This window comes from Thamnophis elegans, chromosome 8 (assembly GCF_009769535.1).
Source record: "Thamnophis elegans isolate rThaEle1 chromosome 8, rThaEle1.pri, whole genome shotgun sequence".
Lineage (NCBI taxonomy): Eukaryota > Metazoa > Chordata > Lepidosauria > Squamata > Colubridae > Thamnophis > Thamnophis elegans.
The window spans coordinates 27,598,198-27,610,488 of NC_045548.1; the positions used below are offsets into that span (position 1 = coordinate 27,598,198).

At 34.3% G+C, this 12,291-nt stretch overlaps 2 protein-coding genes across 2 annotated transcripts in view; one reads left to right on the top strand and one right to left on the bottom strand.

Annotated features, from left to right (window-relative positions):
- LPIN2 (lipin 2) overlaps positions 1 to 3,546 on the top strand; it is a 44,493-nt gene extending 40,947 nt beyond the window's left edge. Inside the window, exon 20 of the mRNA XM_032223299.1 lies at positions 747 to 3,546. Within this exon, the coding sequence (XP_032079190.1) occupies positions 747 to 891 (145 nt within the window). The 3' untranslated portion in view covers positions 892 to 3,546. The remainder of the gene's footprint in view (positions 1 to 746) is intronic.
- Positions 3,547 to 7,148: 3,602 nt separating this feature from the next.
- Positions 7,149 to 12,291, bottom strand: part of EMILIN2 (elastin microfibril interfacer 2) — a 33,964-nt gene continuing 28,821 nt past the window's right edge. The window contains 3 exon segments of the mRNA XM_032222426.1: positions 7,149 to 7,745; positions 10,819 to 10,947; positions 11,693 to 11,728. Coding sequence (XP_032078317.1) covers positions 7,393 to 7,745; positions 10,819 to 10,947; positions 11,693 to 11,728 — 518 coding nt within the window. The 3' untranslated portion in view covers positions 7,149 to 7,392.

Consider the following 12,291-nt stretch of genomic DNA (forward strand, 5'->3'; position numbering starts at 1 on the left):
TCTACCATTAGAAGCACAGACTTAAAATTTGCTTAGCTTATGTATATATTGCTGACCATCAGATTTACAGTGCTATATTTTTTTTACATAACTCGAACAAATCCTTTAAGGTTTTTTTGGCATTTTATATCTTAAATGCACTTACGTGAATTAATTAATAGTAATTTGGACTTTAAATTTGATTAAAAACCCATAATATAAAAAGAATACCAAAAATTTTAAAAAATGATAAATTTGAAGACAATTTTGCATGTTGTGGCAAATCATGACGTCTAGGAGTTTTTTCAATATTTTATTTGTTTTCAGCACACCAAAATACATGGAAATTAGATGAAAATAATCAAACAGCTTTTTAGTCGCAGACTTGTGATATGGAAAGAAAGAAATTTTGTACCCTTAGAGACAGATAAATATATATGCATTTAAAACTTCTGTTAAGAAGATTGCAAGCAGTTCTTTGCAACTTTTTCTGTTTTTGTTTTTTTTCTATATATTTCTTTCCTTACTGTTCTCTTCTTTGCACTTTTTTTCTTTTTCTGAGTTTTGTATATTTTTACAATTGTAATTAAAATCTTCAAATATATATTTATGAATTTAGCATTTGTTAAGACTTGAACGTCACTATTAACCTTTGCATAAGTACAATTAAACAGTGGGACATGCTTCTTTAGAGTAAGTATATGTAATATTGTGCTATAAAATAAGGATAATGCATTAATGTTTTTTCTAATTTATTTTATATACAGGTATTACAGATTAAATGAACTAGTGGAACATTTGTTTCCACTAATTAATAAAGAACAGAGTTCTGCTTTTGTGTGCCCAGAATTCAGTTCCTTTTGCTACTGGAGAAAACTGCTTCCTGAAGTGAATATGGAAGATTTAGCTTAATAGCATTACTCACACACAGAGCTTCTTTCTGGAGAGGTCATTTACTGTTTTGGTACCATATGTCTTATTAAACGCAGGAAGAACCATTTGTTGATACAAACCAATGAAATGCAAAACTATTTCCTTTGTTCTTTACTCAAGCCTACTGTTGTTTTTTTAAAGATACTGGAAAAATAATCTTCTGAAGTAGCAAATTTTCAAATGAAGGAAAATGGATGAATTTAGCTTTTCATCTTCAAGTGTACAGTATATGAAAAAAAGTGTGGAACTCGTAGAGCATTTCTGTTTGGTCTGCTATTCTGGATGGTAATCAAAATAGCTTTTAAGGTGTTTTAGATGCAACAACTGAAAACATGCAATTCTCTATGTGCGTCTTAAGAATGTAGTGGTTAATGGGCAAATCTAGAATAATGAAATCAAAGTAAAAATGCTATTTTAAATTATGCATTTATTCAGGTTTGCCTTTAGTAGTTTAAATCCTACCCAGTATGATAGACTTTCCTGAGCTTTTTACTTGCAGCACCCTTTTTTCTTTGGTAAACTACTAGGTGAAATTGAAAGTCCACAGAATGATAAGAACTTCTTTGCTGCAAAACAGGAGATTGTTGCCGTTTCCTAATTACATTTAGTTTATATATGATGGGAAAGTTACTAGCAACATACGCAGAAAATATTCAGGGATAAACTTACTTTCTAAGTAAATGGCAATGCATATAGCCAATTTTTAAAACTGGGACAACTGTTTTGCTTTTCAGGACCTCTGAATTGGTTTATCAATTTGATAAAAAAAGGTGCAGGTCAGTGAATTATTTTGAAACAGCTATAAATGTCAGTTCTGATTAAATATTTTGTATTAGCTGCACAGTAACTCTAAAAAAATAATGAAAGTTCTGGATTAAGTAGCAGTTGTCTCACATTATTTCATTTGTTTTCCACTGCTGCACAATCTGTTAATGGAAATTATAGATAATGCAGCAAATTTAGCAGGTTTTTACCCTTATGTCCTAACAAAATAATTTTAAAGATTATCTTAAATTTTATCTCAAATTTTAAGAATGGATAGGCATAAATGCAGGCAACACTTGTGAATGGCTGTAAATATATCAAAAGATAAGGTCAGCTATTGATTTGAGTTCATGTTGCAGTAGTGTTTAGAAAGAATGTTTCACAGTGTTAGGAAGAATGGCCTATTTTCTATTGAATTTGTATAGAAAATATATCTGAGAAAATTTAGAAATTCTTTACACTATTTTAAGTGTACAGATTCTTAACACCAATGATATAAACAGTGTTTGGGCTGCAATGTAGTACATTTGAAACAAATATACATCCCAACCAATATTCTCTATACGCTCAAAGTATACAATTTTGATTAGTCACTGCCAATTGTACTGTATCAAATTCATTAGTGTATTATGTAATTATGTTGATATTTGATAAAGCACTTTCATAGATTAAAATTTAGTAAAAAAATCCATTAGCATCCTCAAAAGTTGTGATATTTGTTCTATACTGCAGTGTTATTTAGTTTGCATTTTAGTAATGCTTTATGCTTTTATTTCGATAAATTGAATCCCTAACACCATGAAGTCATCTGGAGTTAATTTGTTTTGTGATAAAGTGGTTGGAATTGAGAAAACCTATGGCTTATTTTTTGAATGTTGAGAATTTCCAAATTGCTTTCCAAGGAAGAATTCCATTACACACTTATATGCACTCAGAATTCTGTTCTTTGCTAAATTTGAAAAGTGCTTGCGTCATCCTGATCCAAACATTACTTTTCATTGCAACAAATATACAAATCTTAACCTGGTGATTGTTTATTATCTATTTAAGTCTTTCTGGATACTGTTATTGGGTAATTATATATTAAGTTTGGATTTTGCTTCAGTAACTCTAGAGCTGGCCAGTGATGAACTTTGTCTCAGTATTCACTTTCTGATAGAGCTCATCTTTAATCTATTTCCTGGTAGCAAATACTGATAAGTTGGAAAACAATGCTTGTACTATACCTGTTTTGGAGAGGTAAATGTAAGCTAATTCTTTCTGTGAAAGAAATGGACATTTATGTTTATTTACTATGTCAGTCTCTTTTTTCAAAGTATGGTTACTTTTACTTTAGAAATATAATGAATTGCTGTACCGGTTAAATTATTTAATTGGAATAAATAAATACTGCAATCTAAATGAGCTGAAAATCTTGATCTGAATCTGCAGATTTTTTAAAAAAACATAAAACAGGACCCAAAATATTGGTGTTTTGTATTGCCAAAGTTCAGATTTCTTATTTCTTTCTGTTCAAGTTGTCCAGAAGATAGAATGTATTTCAGTAAAAAATGAATATCTATTCTTTTTTTAAAAAAAAGTTACTGTTAATATATTGGTTGAAAAATATATCTTCATTTGGAAAATTAATATTTCACAAAATTTCATGACTCAGAATTGGTTAACTCTAAATGTATTCAATTAGTATGCTATATCATATATAGACTATTAGAATGTGTAAAGTATTGCTAAGAGGTCTTAAAATGCCAATTACAATCAAAATACATGAAAACATATGTCTTTTCTCACCTTGCAACTAATAAAGTTGGTTTCGTAAGCAGCAAAATTTTGAAACCTTAAAAACAAGCTCTACACTTGAATAGTTCAGATTGTGAGAAAGAAGAAAACTCTTGAAACATTGTTAACTGTGATTGGATTTTTCCTTTGATATAACTTTGTTTACTTATTAATCAAACAACATTCCAGAACAGTGATTTTTGGTACAAACTGGATGTATTTGGAAAAATGTCATATCATATTGTTTAATAAAATTTATAGTAAAATTACACCTGTGTCTGTTTCCATAGAAATGTTTATAGCATAATAAATATTTATAGATATTATAGAATTAAAATTTAATTCAGGAGGAAGAACTCTATAGTACCATGTATTTTGGACAAGACAAGAGAATGAAAAATGAATGTGTTAAAACCCAATTTCATGTTAATTTTGTTCTGCTGAAGAACCAAATAAGAACCAAATAAGAACAATACAGCTACTGCCATTGTATACAAATAGTTCACATTGTAGTGGTTGCACTTATGGCTGGGTGCTGTAGTTATTCGGCAGTTATAGTAGCATCATCAAATTTGTCAGTGCAATGGAAATAGAAACACTGGAAACTCAGGATAAATTAAAGTAATTTAATCCTTTGACAGTAAAACTACTGGAAGAAGGCATGGGGGGGGGGGGGGTACTGAGAAGAATCCAAACAGTATGGTGCATACTCAGGATATAAAATAGGATGTAAGGACTAGAAATTGGAACAAAAATACTCCACTATTTCTACTGTTCTCCCACTTGGATTGTCTTATTGCATGTGCAATAAATATTTAGAATGTTTTTGGCTAGCCAAGGAATGAGTCCAACAAGGATCAGTAAGAATTCAGCTATTATATGCAAATGTTTGAAAAGTATGAAGGAAACAATATAAAGTGATTTGCCTTTGACATTTCCTAGAAATATGGAATGTGAACTGCATAAATCCCCTATAATATGAAGATAAACTCAAAGATGAAGCCAGTTAATGGAGAAAATGTGAAGCGACTGAACTGGACAAAAATAGATGGTGAAAGGAGATGGGAACTATTTCTTTATTAAAGTATGTTGTCTAACCAGCAGCAAATTTCCAGTTGAAAATACACACTTGATACCATTAAATACTTAAGACATCATTGTACTTTTGAATACGCTCATTGTAAAGGAAGAACTGAACAACCGTATGCAAAATAAAGACAAGTTAAAATGGATATGTACCCATTTTTCTGAAATAGCTTATACAATTTGAAAACATGCAAAACCAAATTTGAAAATGATATAGTATGTGGTGAATAGCAATATATCAGGCATGAAAGACCAAGTCCATACATGAAGGTTCAATTAAACTGATTTAGTGCAAAAAGCCAGTGCACAAGAATCTTGTCAACTAAGGGTTGACACCTGTTTAGTTAGATAAGGGTCAACAGCATTTAGGGGGAGTGGGGTGGACTTTTCTTGTGGCTATCTAAAGTTTCTAGGCTAATTGCCCTTTTCACTCCGTCCCAGGTTCTGCCATCCCTTCTACAGGGTGTGTATAGACCCCTGCTATTGAAAGCAATGATATTAGCAGTCTGGACAAACAATATACTTTTGAGTTTTATTCAACTAGTCCTAAAATGCTTGAAATATAATATTGTTTCTAAATGTGATTCCCAGAGGATTTTTTCTAATTCTAAAAGCTGCTTATTGCTTTCAAATGTTAAAGCAGCTGTTCACAATGATTAATTGTAACACAAATATTTCTAAAATATAGCTCTGTGGCCCTCTTCAGCCCTTATGATTATCTCACAGCATTGTGTTATTTTTCAATATATCTGAATAGATTAACATTTTTTTTAGAAATTAAAATTACCAGTTTTGCATTCAAGTAGATCCAGGTGAAATGGTAAAACAGAAAGCAATAAACTTACTGATTATGGGGTGGTGATAATTTTGCTTCATTTGAGTGAACTGCAACAAATGAACAATTTCATACTTGCACGTTTTCATAAAATTCTGAAGAAAATAATGCTTCTAGTTTGAAGACAGAAAACATTTTTCTACATATGTATCAGTTTAAAAATGAGCTCATCTTTCAGGAGGAAGTTTGCTTTATGTTGCTTAGGAACAATCCTTCAGGGATGGCTCATGGAACAATGAAAGACATAACTATTTCTGAGACCCCAAGAGAAAAGATTAATGAGAAATACTTAATAAATCTAGCTCTTAGCATTATTTGTAACTTACAAAGTAGAAGAAAAGTGTTATTTGGCAGGCTTCTATTATAGTCTGCTCTAAAAGTAATTCATATGAACGAATAATACAGTTTAGTGTTCTCTTGTGAACTTGTAAATTACTAAAACATTAAATAAGTTCTGGAAAAAAATAAAACATTGCTATAATAATTGTATAAGCTGGTGCAAATATTGGATATGTGGTTTTTTTAAAAAAAATGGATTCAGATAATGTAGAATTAGTAGAAAATTGACAGAAGGAAATGAGAATTTTGAAAAAATTAAAACAATTCTGTAGAAAATAACAGTATTATAGAGCTGATAAAGCTATGAATTAATTTTATTCTTTCTTGTGTTACACACACTAGATATAGGCAATATACATGTAAGATTCAAAATTGTGTTGTTTTATTTAATGTTGTGTGTTAAATAAAGCACAATTGATCAGAGTCAGACAAGCTAGTAAGCCAGTTGCCATCACTTAATAATGGCGATTTTCACATTACATAGCTGTAAACTATAATTTGCAAATTGTATGACTTATGAAGTCATGCATGCCAACTTCTCAATTTTAGTCTCGCATGAGGGACAATAAGACTCATTACATAGTTGTTGCAATGATCTCAACAGCTAACTAAAATGGGTGTAAGCTGAATTTTAAAAGCCATCTGGAAATATTCTGTTCACTTTCTGACAAAATATATTTAAAAAGAGATAAGAGGTAGAAAAAAAGACAGCCTTGTGCAGTTCTAGCTCTTACAGTGTTCAGCATTGGGCTATGGACCATGACAAATTACTCAAGATGAAGTGTTGTCCTTGGAACAGATATGAAGTTCCCATCCTTGAATGAAATAAGCAGCCTTCAAGCAACAGAATGCTCATAAATTTTAATATGCAAATGACCAAACCTTCATGAGAGTTCAGGTGCATACATAAAGATTTCATGAAATGTGGCTATCACTCAAAATCTCAACCGTTTTTAATTTTGGAAGATAGTGATGGGTGCTTCTTCACTAGATTTTCAGCTTTTGTGAGATAATCAAGGGCCATGATATCTGTTTGGGAATGAAATACCTTTTAAATCACATGCAAAGTATCCCTGTGATCAATATTACTAGTGTGAACTCCCTCTAGCTAAAGGAAGCTAATAAAAAGAATGCATGAGTTGATTGAGACAATAAAAAGATATCAAATATATTGTATATAGAAATCTGAATAAAGTCCCATTATATTATCATCGCAGCTCTCTTAGATATTCGCAAATGTTGCAAAACATATTTTGAACATTTTATAATGCAACCATAGCTTTTTTTGGTATGCATATTGCTTTTCTTACATTCAGTTGTGTCTAGTTCTCAGAGATTGCCTGGACAAGTCCCTGCAGTTTTCTTGATAAGGTTTTTCAAAAGTGGTTTGCCATTTCCTCTTTCCTAGGATTGAGAGAAAGTGACCGGCCCAAGGTCATCCAGCTGGCTTTGGGTCTAAGGTAGGACTAGAATTCATGGTCTTCTGATTTCTAGCCAGATGCCTTAATTACTATACCAAATTAGGTCTATACATAAATAACCATACTCTATAAATAAAAGGCAAATAGGAGAAGAAACAGATAAGAGCAGCATTTAAGCCAAATTATCAAAATATAGAAAAATGGAAAAAGGAACATTAACACTTTCCAATTCATTCATTATTTGTTCAGGTTCAATTTCTAGATATTTAATTCAGGTTTTATTTTCTGCTCAGGGTACAGAAATACTCCGCTGAATGTAGAATATATTTCATCAGAGTCTGCATAGGCTAGCTTGCCCCCAGTAACTACGACGCCTACTTCTGCACCTGTTTTGAGATGGAGAACAAGTTGAAAACCCCCAGTTCCACCACAAATCCGTTTCCCTGATCTTGGCTTGCGATGTTCAGGTTGGTCTTTCTTATAGCCAGCTGTGTGAAGCTGAGCAACACTTGAATTGGAGACTGACAGCACTGCTTCAATATATTCACCTCTCTCAGGAACTAGAACAGCTGTGATTAGGTAACGACCTTCATATGGAGTTGTAAAGAAACCTGCAAAAAAGATGTATCAGTAAATAACACGTACCCTCTAATTCTTACAACAGGACAAGTGCATATTTGAGGGGTTTTTTTCAGGGACGAAGAGATGAAACATTACAGTTTTACTGTGAAAGTTTTCTATTTTATTAGAACTAGTAAAGCAGAATTCTTCACAGAATAGTTAGGGTTTCTGTTCTGACCCCCTCCTCCGTTCAGTAATGAATGCTGAGACAAGCTTAACTGGAATGTCCTTTAATAGCAAAACACCAAAACCTTGGTGGCTGAAACCCAAGTAAAACAAACAGATAAGGATCTTGGCAGCAACTCAGACAAACTCAGGCAGCAATAAACACAGATAAGGCTTGGCTGAAACCCAAGCAAAACCTTGGTGGCTGAAACCCATGAGCCGAGGTGGCGCAGTGGTTAGGGTGCAGTACTGCAGGCCACTTCAGCTGACTGTTATCTGCAGTTCAGCAGTTCTAATCTCACCGGCTCAAGGTTGACTCAGCCTTCCATCCTTCCGAGGTGGGTGAAATGAGGACCCAGACTGTGGGGGCGATATGCTGACTCTGTAAACCGCTTAGAGAGGGCTGAAAGCCCTATGAAGCAGTATATAAGTCTAACTGCTATTGCTATTGCTATTGCTAATAGCAAAACACCAAAACCTTGGTGGCTGAAACCCAAGCAAAACAAACAGATAAGGACCTTGGCAGCAACTCAGACAAACCCAGGCAGCAATAAACACAGATAAGGCTTGGCAGCAATCCAGCCTGCCAAGCTCCCAGTACTGTCCTCCGACATTCAATCCTGCGTTGACTTCTCCAAAGAGGGCCATGTGCACAAATAGCTTTTTATAGTCTGGAGAGGAGCCTAATGACCACCAGCTGAGTACAATCACCTCCTGTTATTGCGTAGTTGTTCCTGACGCCTAGTAGCTCTTCGATGGCGTGCATCCAGGAACAACTCACTTGTCTCCTCCCCACTGGTCCAAGGCTCAGGTGCCTCCTGGTGGCCAACCAGCCTCTCTGCGCCCTGCTCGGAGTCGGAACCCTGTCCAGGGTCCTCCACATCCTCCAGAGCCGACTCAGAGGGCCCCTCGCTGTTGGAGTCTGATGGCAGCTCCAACAGCACCTGCTGGGCAACAACAGGTTTCTTTCTTTCTTTCCTTTCTTATTTATTATTTATTTATTGTCTCTCTCTCTCACAGAAATGATTGGGTGGAATGCAACAGTCCAATAAAAGAGTAGATATATAAAACAATCATTACTTAAAACATGATATAATTATTATTAAAACAACACTAAAAACTCTAAAAGAAGAACTAAGAATAACAAAATAATAAAATGGAGGGATGTTAAAAATGATGAGCCGTCTCACAAGTTCATCCATCCCCTGGTGTCCCCACGCCTGCTGACATAATCAGGTCTTGAGAGACCTTCAAAGGGATGGGTGAGGCTGACCTCAACTCTGAGGTGAAAAGATTCCCTGATGCAGGCACCAAAAAGTTGCTCTTGCCTAGAGCTCACTGATAACCAATACAGTTTGCACAGCAGAGGTATAACATGCAATCTACCAGAAATTCACATAACTTCTCACACCAGGTGCCCACTTTAAGGGTAGCCCCATGTGCAACATATTGCAACTGTCAAACTGAGAGTTGACTTGGCATGAATGATTGTGAGTAGGGCCCCTTAATCCAGGAATATATATGCCTGATGTACAATGCAAAAGTGTAAGAGTCCTCTTAACCATGATAGCCACCTGTTTCGTGAGCAGAAATTGTGAATCTAGAAGTCCTCCTGATTGCACACAGGTTATATTTGGGGCAATGTGATTCCATTCAGCATCAGATATGATCTAATCTTAAAACCCGACTGCCCCCAAACCAAAGCCATTCAGTCTTGTCAGGATTCAGTTAAAGTCTATTGTTCACCATTCAAACTCTGAATGGACAGGTCTCACATACAGTGTCCTGCAGCGCGGCATCTCTGAAAGTTGAAAGACGATGTGCACTGATGATGTTACCTAGTTTAGCTAACAAAATGCTAAGGCAAGAAAATAACCAAGCTCAGAGAGCACCAAGGACCCTTCCTTAGAGATGCAGGGTGGAAAATGGTCACCCACCTACTAAACGGAACCACAAGTCCTGAATACTGGACATTCTGGCTACTCCAGAATTTAAAATTATAACCTTGACTTAATTTACAGGATTTATAGGCTCTAAATCAGAGGTGGGTTGCAAATCCCGGTGCTACCGGTTCACTTGTGTTCGCACGCATGTGCAGAAGCGTCCGGGTGGGTGGGCGGTGCCTCCCGCCACCACCACTACTGGTTCGCCCGATCCAGGCCGAACCAGGAGTAACCCACCTCTGTGCTAAATTAACTTGATTTGTTTATGGTTTAAACAATTTAAGCCAATGAAACGATACCATACGTATCAATCTGATGAGGCAAAAAGAAATCTCCATACTGCACTGTTTCTCATACTTCATTCAAATGAACTGGTTTAAATCAAGCTATTTCGGCATTACTTGCTTGTGTTATACTATATAAACTGCAGACAGAAATAGAAAATATACAGCTTGAAGAAACTGAAGCAGTTGAAAGTCTGTACAATAACCGATTGCATTTTAATAGCACAAATAAAATGAGAACAGAAAATGCAAAAAGCTATTCTCCCCTCCCCCCAGGAAATATTTTTGCAAACCTGCCCAAGGTCTGCTACTGATCTTTTCCATGGAGCAAAGTTATATCAATTTATGGAATAGCTACACCTCCCTATCCTTCAATCTGTACCCGCCATTTGCAACAGGATAAATTCTGTGTGTAAGGATATAAAAAACTGCGGTCAGAGCAGATAATGAGATGGTTTTCAGAGTCAACTGACAATGAAACCAAGTCAGATTCAGGCTGCAACTAGACTGCCTTGTTTCTTTCTATTTTGAGTAGCATTTAGAAAGATGGGAAAATATAAAGTATCAGAAAATTAAATGTGAATCTTTAATCTGAGTAATTGAAGTCTGCTGTTGTAATTTATTAATATTCTCAAGCAAATTTCAAGTTATAGCCCCACCTTGCACCTTACCTGTGTTAGGGTTATAATAATTTCCATCATTTACAAGGACTTTGTTAAAATGTATCACACCCACATCTTCAGGGAAAGGCTTCTTTGTAAGGCCAGCAGAAAAAGACACCAAAGAAGTAAAAGCTCCTACTAAATTGGAGAAAAAATATATAATTTAAGTATAAGTATAATCTTTATTGTTATTGTACTTAAATATAACAAAATTGGTTTAAGTGTGTTTAATTGTATTTAAATGTGTTTAAGACAAATATTAATATCGTTAAAATATTGTATGGTATTAAAATATTAATACTATACAAAGAGTGCTGAATTTATTTATTTATAAATCTTATACCTATTTTTCTCCTTAAATTAGAAAGTCCTTAACTATATGAAACTTGAGTACTTGAATACTTTCAAGATACTGGTTTTATATTTCTCTTCTTTTAAAAATCCTACTCACCATTTTTGCATGCTTAAACTCACATTCACCATTTTATCCATGTGCAAAATATATGACATACATATTTTACCCATATAAAAAAATCACATTTCGTTTTTTTCATTCATTATTTCCTATGCCACTGTGCCATATATCCATTTTTAGCATTACTCACTGAACTACAGGATAAAAAAAAAATCACAAACTTTATTTGTAAACAAAAAGAAAGCAATAAATGAGTATTTATTTCTCTCTCTACTTGCTTCTATTATCCTTAAGTACAGTATGAGATCATTTAATATTTTGAAATTATGTTAAGAGATGTATTTTCTGAACAAGATTTCATCAGATAAGATTTCTAGAAATAGTATTTATGGTATAAATTGTTTCAAATTATTAGCAAGTATAATGTGGAAATTAGCTTCAAGAAATTAAGAGAAGCAATAGCATTACCTTGTGGAGATGGCGATTTGGGTGGGTTTGGATAACCTGTAAGAACATATATGGAAAACATATTTTAAAAATAATTATTCTCATCTCTCTGTCCCTTTTTACTAGTGCAGCCTTCAAATAATTTTGTGCAGTGGTCTTTTCAAACTCAGTGATTTGAGAACTGCTATCTGAAATGAAGAATTTGTATAGTGTAGCAAGAACTTTCCCTTTTGCTCTAGAGCAGAGGTGTCCAATCTTGGCAATTTTAAGACCTGTGGACTTCAACTCCCAGAATTCTCCACCTAGCCATTAAAATTGCCAAGCTTGGACATTCTTGCTCTAAAGCGAGAGACAAAGACTAAGAGAAGACAAGCCTGGAGACAGAGTAAGAAAAGTTACATTGTTTCTCAGCAAAAAAACAATTAAGGATATAGTTAGCAGCTACAATCTAACACCTCTCACTATAATTCCAAGAGAAACGGATGCTGAACTGTTGGAGAAATTTCCAAGGAGGGGTTGACTTCTGAGTACTGAGTTTCAAGTCTGGTCATTTTGTTAAGGAATTCAGATAATAATATTTGATACTCTGTGAAAGCTGGTTAAATTTAGCAGGTTTCAGT